Source organism: Sander lucioperca, chromosome 5, assembly GCF_008315115.2.
Source record: "Sander lucioperca isolate FBNREF2018 chromosome 5, SLUC_FBN_1.2, whole genome shotgun sequence".
Taxonomy (NCBI): domain Eukaryota; kingdom Metazoa; phylum Chordata; class Actinopteri; order Perciformes; family Percidae; genus Sander; species Sander lucioperca.
Window position 1 is genome coordinate 20,015,003 of NC_050177.1, and position 15,624 is coordinate 20,030,626.

The 15,624-nt window shown below is 42.2% G+C and overlaps 1 protein-coding gene across 6 annotated transcripts in view; it reads right to left on the reverse strand.

Moving 5' to 3' along the window:
- Positions 1–361: 361 nt before the first annotated feature.
- fndc3a (fibronectin type III domain containing 3A) overlaps positions 362–15,624 on the reverse strand; it is a 70,213-nt gene continuing 54,950 nt past the window's right edge. For 4 of the 6 annotated variants that reach the window (XM_036001142.1, XM_031297503.2, XM_031297506.2 and 1 more), the window contains 11 exons: positions 14,218–14,286; positions 13,988–14,106; positions 12,777–12,882; positions 12,384–12,559; positions 12,109–12,222; positions 11,319–11,468; positions 8,178–8,530; positions 7,392–7,604; positions 6,939–7,105; positions 4,844–4,968; positions 362–2,973 (listed from right to left, as the gene is read on the reverse strand). In XM_036001142.1, the coding sequence (XP_035857035.1) occupies positions 2,650–2,973; positions 4,844–4,968; positions 6,939–7,105; positions 7,392–7,604; positions 8,178–8,530; positions 11,319–11,468; positions 12,109–12,222; positions 12,384–12,559; positions 12,777–12,882; positions 13,988–14,106; positions 14,218–14,286 (1,916 nt within the window). In that variant the 3' untranslated portion in view covers positions 362–2,649. The remainder of the gene's footprint in view (positions 2,974–4,843; positions 4,969–6,938; positions 7,106–7,391; positions 7,605–8,177; positions 8,531–11,318; positions 11,469–12,108; positions 12,223–12,383; positions 12,560–12,776; positions 12,883–13,987; positions 14,107–14,217; positions 14,287–15,624) is intronic. The other 2 variants (XM_031297502.2, XM_031297505.2) reach the window with 1 other exon arrangement.

Consider the following 15,624-nt stretch of genomic DNA (forward strand, 5'->3'; position numbering starts at 1 on the left):
GAGCAGATCCCAGTAACTGGCCAGGTCTGGCACCAACAACCATGCCACGCTCAAAGTTGCTTAGATCACCTTTCTTTCCCATTCTGACATTCAGTTCGGAGTTCAGGAGATTGTCTTGACCAGGACCACACCCCTAAATGCACTGAAGCAGCTGCCGTGTGATTGGTTGATTAGATAATTGCATTAACGAGAAATTTAACAGCTGTTCCTAATAATCCTGTAGGTGATTCAATTGTTGAGGTTACAGCTGGCAGTTAAATAAAATGCATCTGGAAGCTAATCAAAACCACGTATTTTCATGGCTATGTTATATTTGATGAGAAATCCAAAGACAAAACATATGCCAGAACTTCAAACATGATTAAGAATTATAAATCTTTTATTGTGCATGGATCCTTTGTAGATATCATGGCTATACAGATACACTTTAGATACGCATCTATGATTATACATCTTTCCCATAACGAACATTTTTAAAGTGATATGTCTGGTAGTATGTATAGTATAACAAATTTTCATTTTGGAATGTACGGTGTATGAGGTAACTGCAAACATTAAAATTACATAAAAATGGTCTCTATTTTTGTGCATATTTTACTCATTTTTGTCGCATTTTGTTAATCTCCACAACCAAAGGTAGTAAGCCCAGGATGAAGAGGTGTTAAAATGGCACACGTTGCAATCGCTATCAAAAATAGGGATTTGAATTCTTTAAATGACAGAGGAGACATTTGCAGAATGTCTGAAAGACCAAATCATGTAATTATCCAAGACGTTTTGCAAGGTACCTGTATTTCATTTTTACGGTTGCAACAGCAATTATCTGCCCAAAAGCAAACAACACTAAACTGTCAGATTACCACTGAAACCTCAGCGTTAGAAATCTGTTACCAATACTTACACAGAGAAAAAGGCAAATTTAGATTCACAGGAAGTACATGATATAACACATTTTGTATCTGCCATTTGCGTTCCAAGATTCATGAGTACTCAGGATTTATTATTTTCTCTGGAGAGTATTAACTTATATTACTTCAATATTATAAAAAAATATACTTCACACATGTATGACCTGACAATCGAAATCAAAAGAAATCATAAGTAATACATCAAACTACTTTCCAATTTTCGTCTCCCGATTACGTAGGTTTCCTAACAACAAATAAACGTTGCAAAAATAAAAGTAAATAAAACACATTTTTAGAGTTTTCTAACACTAAACGAAAAACATCAAAACTTTAAGAAATTAAGAAAATTCTCCCGAGATTTTTTTTCCTCTCCAATTAAGGCCCCTGAAACAACTGGTATATACCTTTTTTTCTCCTAAATTTTTTTTTAAATTTTTTTTTTTTTGCTGAGATAGATCAGCTGTTTCAGTGACACATTATGTGGTACTACAACTTTTAAAACACCCAAAACACAAGAAGGGTTGCACAACCTCAAAGTGTGTTCTATAAAATGCATCACAAGACCAAGACGCAGTCAGTCGAGGTTTTTCTTTCACTAAGGTGCAAAATCAATTACTGGGGTAAATAAAATTAAAAAAACAAAAACAAAATAAACAAAACATACAGATAAGCATACATTTTTTGTGCTGAACAACAATATTTCGGACTAAAGCAGCCGTATAACTATATGATAGTAAAAATAATTAGAATTCACTGTTAGTTTGGTTTTTGTTTGTTTTTTAACTTTATACTGAGCACTTTTTCTTTTTTTCTTTTTTTCTTCTCAAACTTACAGGTCCTTGTGTCGTCACTGTACAAAAATATACTAACATTTGTCCAGTCATTTTTGCATCCTTAAACATTCTGAACATCAAAAAGGTTGGAAAGTGCTAAATGAACGCTCAATGGTGTGAACAAGATTCTCATTTCGGTTTCTTCTCTCACTAGACCCCTTAAACTCCAGCAGGGGGGGTTAAGTCCCTTCATCTGGCCCTGAAGCCCTCCCAGCCGTGTACCTCTGTGGCACTAACTACATACAGTAGACACATCTGGACACACAACCCCACTGTGCAAACACTGGCCCCATCAGGTCCCGGGATCAAATCGCACATAGGCTAATGACACACCTACATACTATTTTTGGAACACATCTATCAAAAACAGATCATACTGAACACATAAATGGAAATATAAATAATGACTATTTCTATACACATATATATTTATATGTATATATATCTATATATACTGTAATCAACAAGTACATGAGTCAAAGCGCCCCTCCCTAACTCCTTCCTCCCCCCTCCCCGTGTCCACGACCCTTTCCCAGAAATCAACCACATCCCTGCTCTTTCGGAGTTCCTTTCGCGCCGGAAGCTGATCAGGACGAAACAGAAATCTGAACTGAACAACAGATACCACAAAGTTGGGACGGGCTGGCAAAGGCAGGAGAGTCAGGAAGGTATCACAGGTGCCAACTAGGGTGTTACATCCTCACTTTTTTAAACTGCTATTCAGCTGTGACTCACCAGCTGTCCCTCCCGCTGCACCCCAATGCGGCTAACGCGATTACTCTGTTGACAGCGGAAAAAAACAATACAAGTACAAAACGAAGAATACAAAACAACAGAGAGAGAGCGAGAGAGGGGAGAGGTGGGGGAAGAATAAAGCTATAACCCTGCAGCTGGGTGGCGCAAACTGCTTATTTGATTACAAAGTACTGGATGACGAAAGCGATGAGGATGGCGATGACGGCAAAGACCATGAGGAGGAGGAAAGCGCACTGCTCGTCCGTCATGCTCCGCCTGGATCGGCTGGATTCGGCACCGGCCCTGGACCCCGAGCCGGCCGCGCTGCCGCCCAGCACCACGTCGCTCCGTTGGGGGGAGAGGGTCACTGTAGGGCTGTAGGGACCGCTCAGCTCGGGGGCGTCATGGCACTGCCTGATAGCACACACCCGGAAGCGGTAGTCGCTGTTGGGTTGCAGGCTCTGGACATGGTAGGATGTGGCAGAGCCTTTGTAGGCCTGCCAACACCAGGGAAGAGGAGAAGAAGAAGAAGTGTGATTATTTTACTGTGGAGTGAGATATAGTCCACTATTTCGGATTTATTTGAGTCTTTTTCATCTTTCATTATCAATGTTTATGATAACACATCACTGAGGAATACTGTGTAATTATAGGGCTGCAACTAACGATTATTTTCACTGTCTGTTGATTATTATCTTGATTAATGGATTAGTTCTTTGCTCTCTAAAATGTCAGAAAATGGTGAAAAATGTGGGTCAGTGTTTCCCAGAGCCCAAGATGACGTCCTCAAATGTCTCGTTTTGTCCACAACTCCAAGATATTCACTTTACTGTCACAGAGGAGAGAGGAAACTACAAAATATTCATATTTAAAGAGCAGGAATCAGAGAATTTTGACTCAAACTGATCATCAAAATAGTTGCAGATTAATTTAATAGTTGACAACTCATCCATTAATTGATTAACCTTTGCAGCTCTATGTAATGCAGATGCTTTTAGTAATCCTGAAACCTAAACTGGACAGTAAAGCTGACAAAATCCATCCCATCTTACTGCTTTTGCCCAACTTGATGAAATTGCCTTTCAGCTCTTTCAAGTGTCAGGCGTTAACAGTTAGGCCTCCCTCTTTTAGCTTTGACTATTTTATGATTTATTTGTTAGAGTTATGTTGTCTGTCGCCTTGGATGAAGGAGGGAGCCATCTGCCTTAGCTGTTTGCCCAGCTGACACACCCACACGTTTTCAGAGAGCCTTGTAGACCTGATCTGTTTGGTTGCTAGAGTGACCCTTTTTGGATTCTCTTTACCGAGTGGCCTAACTTTTCATTTAAATTATGACAGTAAGCCGAAAACTGTATTCAACAAATTCCCAGTTTTTATTGGTTATGAATTGGGAATGTAATCAAACAAAGAAATCATTACTTGACCAATACAGAAAAGAATAGACCGAAACATAGGAATGGAATTGTAATGTAAAAGGTATTGTTGTATATTGTTGTATTGTTGTAAGTTATTGTAAGACCTGAAAGATTGTATGCTGTATTTGCATATCTATTTGTTTTGTAATAATATGATGTTGTGAAGTAGGGGCAGGACCTAATAAGCTATTTGCTTCTGCCTGCTCCTTCTCCAACTTATCCTTTCTTATGTTTTTTATTTTTTTGGTTTTTGGTAAATTCTGATTGTTTATGTTTTATTTTGTGGTTTTAATTACATTTTTTATTTTGCAACATTGTTGATTGTTTGAGATAAATAATAAAATGAAATTGAAATATAATCAAACATATTGGATAAGACCTATTCAAACTAGCAGAGGTATAAAAAAAAAAAAATAAGAACTACGCTAGCCTGGTTGGTGCAAAGACTGAAGCAAACTGCCTCCATCTCTCTCCTATCCTCAGCAAATGAATAATTCCCCTTTCTTAAACATGAGCTTTGAGTCATGGCCACTGAGACTGACACTAAGGATGGAAACCAAAAAAAAGTCACGCGGGATGGCAACCACATATTTCAACTCCCTGATTCAATTGGCATGTATGGTGTGGTGAGTTTAGCATAAGCCTGCAGTGGCCATTACTCCCCGTTAACGTGGCTGGAGGCCACTGAGAGGATTGAATGTGCTGGCAGGGGCTAGACACCTGGGATACCTCATGGATCAATGACCTTTGCATAATGGTCAATTTAAAGCCAGCGGTGACTAATGCATAACGCCGCGAAGCCATGGTGAAAACATTAAAAAAGGCCCTGCTGGATCCATATGCACTCTGATCTGCATCAACAGGCCACCGTGATGGACAACAGGTCAGCCGCAGGTAAGGACACCAAACACCAAGAGGGAGCACCAAAACTGCCACACAACAACATCCGTACCTGTTTGAACTCAGAGTTTCCCATCATGCACTGCAAGGTGTAGATGATCGGGTCCCCCTTCATGGGCGGCAGGGCCTCCCATGTCACTTCGCAGGAGTTGTCATCCAGGCGCTCCACTTTAGGGACTGGAGGGTGGAGCAAGAGAGTGCAGGTGTAATGAAAAGTACCGCTGAAGGTGGGCGATATCTGCCGTAACTCAATGTTTGACAATCACAACAAGAGATCAATCAATTGGATCAAGAAAGGGCTTCTAGGGCGCCCGGATAGCTCAGTTGGTAGAGCGGGCCCCCATATGTGGAGGTTTACTCCTCGACGCAGCGGGCCAGGGTTCGACTCCGACCTGCGGCCCTTTGCTGCATGTCATTCCCCCTCGCTCTCCCCTTTCATGTCTCCAGCTGTCCTGTCAAAATAAAGGTCTAAAATGCCCCAAAAAATAATCTTAAAAAAAGAAGGGGGTTCTAATAAGAAGGAATATGAGTTACTGTAGATTTACTTCATGTGTCATAATATTAAGAAGTGGAAATACAAATTACACCAGCATCTGGCACACAGCAGCTCTTGTGAGGCACCACTAATAACTATTTGTAAAGTTTGTAAATGTTATAAGTGGTACACGCAGGCCCTCTGTGAACGGCAGTAACTGCACACTGAGATGTGTGAAAGACTACTTTTGGGGAAACAAATACCCACAACACTATTTCGTTTGAACTCATGCAGTGCAATCCACGAAAACCTCAGGGTTAGAGTTTAGAACAAACCACATTTGTTGTAGCTTTAAATTAAAAAAGGCAAAACAAAAGACACCAAAAGTCCCAAAAAAAAAAGTCATATGTGCTGTGAACCTTCTGTTTGAATCAGAGCTTTGGGGGATTTTTTTTTTCTGCTACAGAAACCATTTGCTTTATTACAAGAGAACTTGCTTTGATATGTGCAGTGGCTCAGTGGATGAAGTAAGAGTGAGTTCTAGACAACTACATGTAACTACTGGCAGGGTGCCGTAACTGTGAGTCATGCTCTTCTTGAGGTAGGTGGCACTTTAAGCAAAAACAACAAAAATAAGTGGTTGTTTTGAACTGGTAAAGTGCCCTGGTAATCGTGAAAAAAAGCACAGTGGCAGGGTGGATTTAAATCCTTTCTGGCATTATGTGAGTAGGCTTTAAACCTAATGCTGAAACGGTTACTCTGAATTCAAACAGTTAATGGTTGAGAGACCACTTCACTGTTTAGGGAGACAATCATTGTTGAGTAACACTGACAGACTGCTCGAATCAAAAGAGGTGCCGCATTGAGAATAAAACCCACGTGCTCATTACTGACTTCAATGTGTAGGATCAAAAGAGGCTTCGCAGAGGCTGGGTGAGACCAGAGCACGGCGCTCAACGAGCCGACTCATGGTGACAGCCGACAAGTGACTCTCAGGCTGCTGGGTCTTAATCAAACGCAAGTCAAACCTGGGTCGACTGAGGTTAAACGCTGAGCACGCTAGGTGTCTGTGTGTCAGCAGCGAGTGTTTGTAACGATAATAAGAGCTGATCTACATCAGGCAGAGAGAGATACAGTATCACTACAATGTAGCACATTTTTTTATGGACATTTTCGGCCTTTATTTTGACAGGACAGCTGGAGACATGAAAACAAACCTCTACATATGGGCGCCCGCTCTACCAACTGAGCTATCTGGGCGCCCTAGAACAAAGTTCTTTACAAAACAAAATTCTACTGGGAAAAGGTAGTGTCAGCGCCATAGAAGCGGCGAGATATGCGAGCCTGGAGACAACCAGCGCAACACTACACGACAGCTGTAGTTCACTCTTCCTTCTCCTTTACGCCTCTACTGCATGTGTTCTTAAAAAAAGTTCTAGTTCTAGTTCTTTTTGAAATATATGTTTTAGTTTATTCAACAAAATGTATGTTTTTTTTCCTCATCTCATTATTGTTGTCATAGTTAATTGAATTGTATTATCCTTGACGCTTTGGGAATAATGTTCACCTGACATTCATGTCAATAAAGCATACTGGATTGAAAATTGAATTGAGAAAGAAAGAAAGAAAGAAAGAAAGAAAGAAAGAAAGAAAGAAAAGGCTGGAAGTGTACCTTTGACAGGAGCTGGAGGAGAGCGTGGGGTGGTGAATGTGTAAACATTGGAGAAGGGCCCTTCGCCCGCCTCATTAAAGGCCTGGATGCGGAACGTATAAGAGGTAGACTCATTAAGCCTCTGGACTTTGTGTGTGTGGCATGGTCCTTTATACAAGGATATAAATCTGCAATGACAGGAACATGAAAAAAACAGAGAGAGAGAGAGAAAGGATTTAATGAGCAAAAGATAACAAAAAGCAAACGAGACAAGTGACTCCTCTGTCTGGAAATATACAGTGGCATAAAGCACATCATCAGCTGTAAAAATGCCCCATTTGGTGCAATACTTTCTATGTATCCCCACCCTCCTTGATACAGTTATCTGAAGCTTTTGCTCAAACACCGTCTCCTTTCTTATTCGTTTCTCTCTCGTCAGGTGACTTGCCCTCTTCTGAATAATGGGCCACTGACCTGCCGCTCTTGTCCCCCATCTGCAGCTGATACTGGAGGGCGTCTGAGGTGGCGGCTTTGGCTGGGCCATCGCCCCACTTGAGCCTGAGGGTCTGGTGGCTGAAGGCGGTGCACTCCAGGCGGGGTGGCTGTGGGGGCAGGGGCTTCGTCTTCAGCTTAAAGGTGTGACTGAAGGGGCCTGCTCCCAGGCTGTTCAGGGCTTGGATTCGGATCCTGAAGAAGAGAACAGTATTTTATCTCATCGGATGTTGATGTTGAGCCTCTACTAGTATTGTTAGCAGGACATTTTATGTACGAATGTTTTTCATTCAACTTGATTTACCTGTAAAAAATACACCTATTTTATAATCCTAAAATCGGAAAAAAATAAAGACAAGGCACCAGCCTGATACTGTCAAGCCTTAGTAGGTGTGTGAAAAGCAAAATGTGGAGACACCAACTGTTTCCTAAACAGCTGCCAACTCTTGCCAGAATAACCTGGATTTACAAATGTAACTAATTATATTTTGCTTCAGTTGTCCCCTTTGGCATCCTTTGGTACAAAGCATAATAAACAGAGTTAATATATGTGTGGGATGTGTGTGTGTGTGTGTGTGTGTGTGTGTGTGTGTGTGTGTGTGTGTGTGTGTGTGTCTCTGTAATTGATTTGTATCACATTCTTTGACTTGTATGCACTGAGATCCAACAGTCTCAAAGCTGTTAGCTCTCATCTGAAAAGGTGCAAAGCTGAGTAGCACAAGCATAATGCAACACATTTGTAACCATTTACGATGAGGAAGCACCAACCTGTAGCTGGTGTCGGGCTGCAGATGCTGGATGATGTGTTTGGTGACGGGACCAGCAACAATGGGCTGGCGCTCTCCGAGGTCAATCAGGTAGGACGTGATCTCGGAGCCGTGGTCACACGGAGGGTCCCAGCTAACGCCCAGGCAGGTGGATGGAGAGTAGAGTGGCGGCGGCGGCGGCCGGGAACCACCATCCTCCTCTTCCTCGTCGTCATCTGCGTCCACCGGAGTCTCGTACCTTCGCAGCTCGGACTCCTTCAGCGCGTAGATGTTGCTGACGGCTGCAGGCACAGAGCAGGGCGTCTGGCACAGCACGGCCTCGCTGAAGGGCCCCACGCCAGCCACATTCACAGCCTGCACAACAGCGAGACAACACAGTCAGCTGATCGAGTCAACTCTCACTCGGGACATAAAAGGACAGGTGCAGGGTCCATGTTTCACCACAAGGTGGCATTCCAATGTAAACCGAGGGTTTCAACAAGTCCTTCCAAGTATATTGTTTTTATTTTCTAGCCAAACCATTAAGTAAGAAATAAAATTAAATGACATACTTGAAAAACTAGGACCATACGGGTTAGGTTTTTAATCAGCTATTACGATGAAAGTCTGGTTTTATAGCCTGACCCGAGTGAAATATTTGGGGATGGTTTGTGTACGAGTACTGCCTGTACTGTGGACGAAATAAAAAGATAAATAAGAACATGTATATTTCAGTGCAGGCAAAAACACCCAAGAAAAACTAAATCCTAAGCAAACATATCTTTCAAAATGACAGTAAGTGATTAAAATAAGGATTTCCATGCTCAAAAAGGAGTAGGAAGAAATAAAAAAAAGTTTCTGGTCCTACCCCCTTTTTCTATTTTTGTACTTAAGACGATTTAATTATTCACTTATTTATACAGTATATGTACGTATATATATATATACATAGTAACTTGCACATATACACACCTGCGTACATACATGCATACACATTTTTTTTCTTTTCCAGCTTTCCCAATAGTGGCAAGCGTGGAAAATAAACACACTGCATGTGAGATAACCCATAAGCAAAACAAAAAAAGAGGCTGCAAGAGTTCAGCATGGCCTGAGATTTCAGCCTGAGCCAGACCAAAAGGACAAAGCCAACGTTTTAATGCCACAATCATTCTCTTCTTTTACACACACCCTGGCTTAATGGCTTACACACACCCTGGCTTAATGGCTCACAATCTAAAGATACATTCAGTGCAACAGCACGATGGAGACCTGGTCTAACTGGCTGCTATGTCAGCCCGTTCATCGCAATGAAATAACTAGCTTAATTAGTGGAACCAATTGTTAAGATTATTTTACTATGTTATTAAGATATAAGGTAATGTAGCTCTTAGCAAGCATTCGTTAGCCAATCATTAGTCTCGCGTTGCCAGACCTTCCTCCACAGTGGTGCGGGGGAGGGTCTGGCTAGTCCACACAGCATTCTGGGATGGACGAAAAAAAAGTGCTCTGGTTTATTGGCATTTCTTTAAACCAACCACGATCGTCATGGGCAGCGCTAAGCACCGGGCAGAGCCACGGTGCCACTGCAAAATAGCTTCAGGAAGGAACTTGTTTTGATAGTCTAGCTAGCTGTCTGGATTTACCCTGCAGAGATCTGAGGAGCAGTTAAAGGAGTTTAAAATTCCAACACAAAGAAAGCGGAAGGTAACGGACATCCGGCCGAAAAAGAGGGACATCCAACGGAATTTCCGGCGGGAACGGAGCAATCCTGGAAGTGGAATATATCGTGGATATAGACAAGCCAATCATCACAGGCAAGCACACAACATCAAACCTCTGCCCACCCAATACAGCAAATCCTAAAAAGTGATCATCTTGTGCTACGCAGCTGCTAAATTCAAACTGGCTCATCACTTTGCGCTGATGTGAGAAGAACATCACATCAAAAGTTCACAAACGTTCTCCAAATCATCGCCGACCAACTAAACACGCAAGGAAGGAATCTTCAAAACCTCCACAATCTGGAGACTTAGAACTTGTCTCTTACCTATTGAAGTTAACTGTTTACATCCGCCATCATTATCGTCAAAAACACAGCCCCAACCTGTCGACATGATGCAATTTACCTTGGTTGCAATGGTTCTGGATGATTTCTATCCCAACTATGAGTACTGTGGTGTGACACATGCATTTATGAGTGATGTATTTCCCTTTCCAACTGAGGCAGGACTGTTCCAGATCTCACCTGTCCAGATATTTCCTACCCCGCACAGGAATAGTAACAATCCGCATAGTTTAATGAGGTTTTCTTAAACATAATCATGCCTTCGCGGGATTGAACACCTAACCCTGACAATGGTAGAATCACGCTTTATCCATAGAGCCACAATGCCACAGACAGAGAGAGAAATGGTTCCCCCTTTGCATATTCTTATACTGACCTTGCATTAAAAAAAAAAAAAAAAACTTTTAGGCCAACAGCCCACTCATTTGATCAGATTTATTCTCATAGACCCGACATTGAAAAATGTTTGTTGTTTCACTGATCGGGGCTGTTCTTATCGAGCAAACTCCTGCTAAGCTAACTTGTACTAATCAGATTATTGTGTAATGAAACTATTATTCATTTTATTGAGAGCCCTTTGGATTCTTACGTCTTCACAAAAATAATCATACTGAAATGATAACAGGGTTTGTAATAAAACCGAGCACGTGAGGGGAGTGGAGCGCTGAGAATGTATGCTCACGAAGCTGTTCCTTCCCTCCGCTCAGGCTGTTTTGCTTAATGTCGCTCTGTGCTAAACTTAGATTTCCCCCTCCCCGCTTCACTCAAAATCGCTCACCGCTTGCTCCAAAAAGCAAAGAAAAAAAGCTGCGTTGTATTTATCAAATGAACTGCGCCCGCCCTCCCTCCACGCCGCCAGTGCCCAGAGCTCTGCCTGCAGTCACACAGAGACATGCTCGAGTTCGAACTCATGGTGTGAGCGGTAGCGGAGCAAAATCAGAGCGGGATCGAACGGGAGATAAGGCGACGCTCCAACTCTTTAAAAAATCTGCTCTGCGCTCCATCCAAACTCTAATTGCTTGCGCTTCCGATGGGATGGGAACAGATGGAAATTAGCCTAGGCTTCATGAAATAAAGAAAGCGTTCATTAGTGCTCACCTGTACCCGGCAGAAGTAGTTTGTTGCAGGCAGCAGCCCCTTCATTTCATGGCTGAGCCCTGGTCCAGTGTAACACACCTGCATGCTGCCCTCAGCAGCTCCCCACTCCAAACGAAACTCTGTCACCGGAGCTCCGTTGCAAGGAGGGGCCTGGAAGACAAACCCCAATGAGGATGCCCACCAGCACTTAAACTGATGGCACAGTTTAAAAATAATGCCTAGGGGTGTCACGATTCTCCAAATCCATGATTCAATTTAACTTTTGATTTTAAGATTCGATTCAATTTTTTATTTTTGTATTTTTTATTTTTTTCAACAGGGACAGCAGAAGGGTACGTTGCAACAACAGTTTGAGTTTCTCAGAGGTTACGAGGTGCAACTTAATGCACTATTAGTTTAACAAGGTGCACATAAATGCATCATGGAGTCCTGTCGGAGCCCAAATGCTTTACCGTTTACCGTTCTGTTTACGTGACTGGAAAAGTCAAGCTGCAGGCTATGGGTAAGCTAATGTTACACTGTGTCTTTAGCTGCATGCTACCAGCCGGTAAGCTACGCTCCGTCTGTTTCTTCGGACGAGCGCAAGTAGGCAGGGGTGGAGAGAGAAAGAAATACTGGGGGAATCGCCGATCCTGCTTTAGATTTCTGTAGTCCAAATCGAGCTTAATTGGATCAATTTTCGATTTAAAATCGGAATCATGACACCCCTAATAATGCAGCTGCCAGCTATCCATGATGCACGTGATATTATAATGTATGTATGTCAGTGGGGGAATGGAGCCAGTCTTACCTCCCAGCTCACAACAACACAGCTGGGGGATTTGCATGTGGTGGAGGCAGCCTTGCACTGCTCAGGGGCCCCGGGGCCCGTTGAAACCTCACAGCGCTCTGAAAGAGGTCCAAACTAGTCGCACAAAAGAACAAAAACAACTGAATACAACAACAACAAATAATCATGTTAAACTTTTTAAATCTGATTAAGTGAGGGAGGGGTGAAAGGAAAGGAAAAAAACAAATCAATCTCTTCTCTTGTTATTGTTAGATCCGTTTTGACAGTCTTCTCACCCCAGCCTTGTTGGCTGCCTTGAGCCGGAAGCTGTAGGTTTTGCCAGGCATTAAGCCTCCCACAGAGCAGTCCAGCTCTGGACCCTGGTAAACCTCCCTGCTCTCCTCAGACTGTGGCCCACTCACTTCTACACTGTAGCAGGACACTGGGCTGCCTCCGTCTACCTGAGGGGGACCTAAACAAAAGCGCAGCCAGTGTTTATAAATCAATACACTTTTAAAAAGAGTTTTCCAAAAAAGAATAATACAGTATACACACAAAGACAAATTTGCAAACAGCAAAAAAACAATACAAAGCTCACTGCTTTGAGGTAGTTTTTCTAGGCAAATAAACACATCAACAGAAGCTAGAAAACATCCCACACAGATCTGAGTTGGAGAGGAATGACTCACCCCAGCGCAGTTGCACCTCCCTGGCTTTGGGCTTGCCCACCAGCCGAGGGGGCTGGCAGGGCCCTGGGGGCACTGCGGGAGTCTGGACCTGCAGGGTCTCCGACAGCTTGCGAGGAAAGACAACACACCAATTAAGACCCAGAGAAAATAACAAATTGACAATCTCATCCCCCTCCTCTCTTTCTCTTCGACACAACACAAACACAGTGGATACAAATTGGCCAGCTTATCAGACAGATTCAGGCTACAACGGAGCAAAAAGGAGACAACTGGGAATGCATCGTTCCAAGGTTAAACCATCACACAGAGAAATACACTGTGTTGCTTACAAAGCCGTGAATAAAGTCAGACAGAGATTGCGTGGCGAGCGAAATAAAAATAGGTCTCTCAACTTCTGTGACAAAAGGCACACATGTGAGCGTTATGTCACATTGTGCTGCACCAAAAGGCAGGATCGCGCCACCGTGAGTCATGTTTCTTTACAAGCCCCATCATGAATAAATGCATGCACTAACAGCTGATGAAGAAATTAATGAAGAGTGTCTGTGAATTGAACTAATTAAGAAAAACATCCTCTGACACATGCACCGAGGGTTAACCGATTAGCGGGCTTTTGTCTTGTTCTTACCCACCAGGAAGCATAGTCTAATTTCCAAACATAGGACACTGGCTGAATGACAATTTCCTATTAAAACTCACCATAAATAGAGTGCATATCTCGAACTATTCATGTAAAATTTATCAGATCAACCATTGGGATGTGGTGAGATTCATGGCTGCCTGCCCCTAGCAATTACAGTGTATGTCACAGTCGAGAAATACATCAATAACATTAGAGCCAATAGGAAAAACAGTAATCAGGCTTTATACTGTTGTTACATTGTTGTGGACGGCATTAGCCAATACGGTGAGAGTGTCTGTTTACATATTGTATGTGTATATGGATTGATTCTTTTTTTTGTAATTTTAGGTCAGACAAAAGACGTTTAGGTAATTAAAGCTGTGTGACAGATACTAATTTTGATCGTAATCTTGGCACTTGTGTATGTGTATCGAAAAAAAAAAAAAGCAGGTGCAATTTTGTAAAGTCTTTCTACCTGCGATCAAACTAAATTGTAACTGCATTGAGCAAACTCTTAGAATTCCTGTGGCAAAACACAAGGCCGTGTGCGCGGCTGTGTGCGCACATGTGCTGATGCTGAATGACTCACCGGGCTCTGCCCCCCCTCGCTCATGCAGTAAACTCGCGTCTGGTAGGAGCAGCCGGGCTTCAAGCCTTCACACACGTGCTCCATAGCTGGCCCCGAGTACACCAGCTCCCAAGACAAGCCTAAATACAAACACATTGCAAATACATTGACATTATTTAAATAACCTTGTGTTTCCGATGTCCGACACATCATTTTCGCTTAAGCTTAAAATACTTTAATTTACAACTTACCGCTTAAGCCCTCAGACAGCTCCACAACATACTTTGTGACTTCTGCTCCACCATTATCTTTCGGAGGCTCTAAATTGCAAAACAAACAAAGACAAAAATGATGATCAAACTGCACTAACCAAGTTCTTCAACTAGGCAATGCCAGCAAGCTCAGTTTGGTTACACTTTACTTGAAGGTATCTACATAAGAGTGACATGACACTGTCATGAACACATGACACTGTCATGACACATGAACCCTAACTCTAACCATAATCATAGATAGATATAGATTTTTATTGATCCCAAAAATGGGAAATTACAGTGTTACAGCAGCAAAATATCAGACACACAGCACACATACAGAATATACATGAAATAATAGGATACAATATTCATGAAATAATAATAGGATAGAATACAAGAACAAATATTTAAAATATATACAAGTTGTCATAACTTGTCATGACAAAAACCGAATGACCCTTACTAAAAGAAGCGTTATGTCATAAACGTTTATGACTTGTTTATAATGTTTATGACATGTTCATGACAGTATCATGTCACGCTTATGTAGATACCTTCAAGTAAAGTGTAACCCTCAGTTTTCACTAAGCCTATGTCTGGAAATCTACTTGAGAATGGATTTATTGCAGTAAGATGTGTGCTGACGCAAATCAACAAACTATCAAATTTGGGGAGAAAACAGAGGAATTTGCTGACTCTCAGAAATCCCAAAACTCATTTAAAAGTATTAAAACCAAGACATCTAAGTGTAGATGAAGCATGACTTTCCGACACTGTGGCCTTTTTCACCCCTTTAATTTCTTCAGAAACTCATTTTGGTGGAAACACAAGAGACGTTTGACAATGTTTTCAGAGCTGCAGACATTTTTCATTTATTCATTTTTAAAACTGGAAGCAGGGACAAAGTAAAGCAGTGAGTGATGGGTTTGTCCACTGAGGTGTAGGAAGGATTCATGCTGATGTCTAAATGAAGGAGAGAACTGTCAGTCATCTACTGTACGGACTACTGAGAATGTCATCTGTCTCTAGCAAATTCATATACAGTATGGTCGGGCAGAGCTCAATGAGAAAAGTGTAATTGTAAACTGGCCATACCAGGCAGTGCTCATATTCTGCTCATTTTCAGGTTCATAATTGTATTTAGAGGTTGTAGCAGAATAGGTTTACATGGTTTAATTTTCAAAAAACACCATATTTTTGTCGTATTGCACATTGCTGCAGCTCCTCTTTTCACCCTGTGTGCTGAGCTCTCTGTTTTAGCTACAGAGTGAGGCATCTCACTTCTGTTCCATCTTTGTTGGGAGTCGCACATGCGCAGTACTTAGGTAAGGACTACTAGCCAGTCAGAAGCAGAGCTTGAGGGAGTGCCACGCTAGCAGCTAGGCGAGCATTATAACGTGT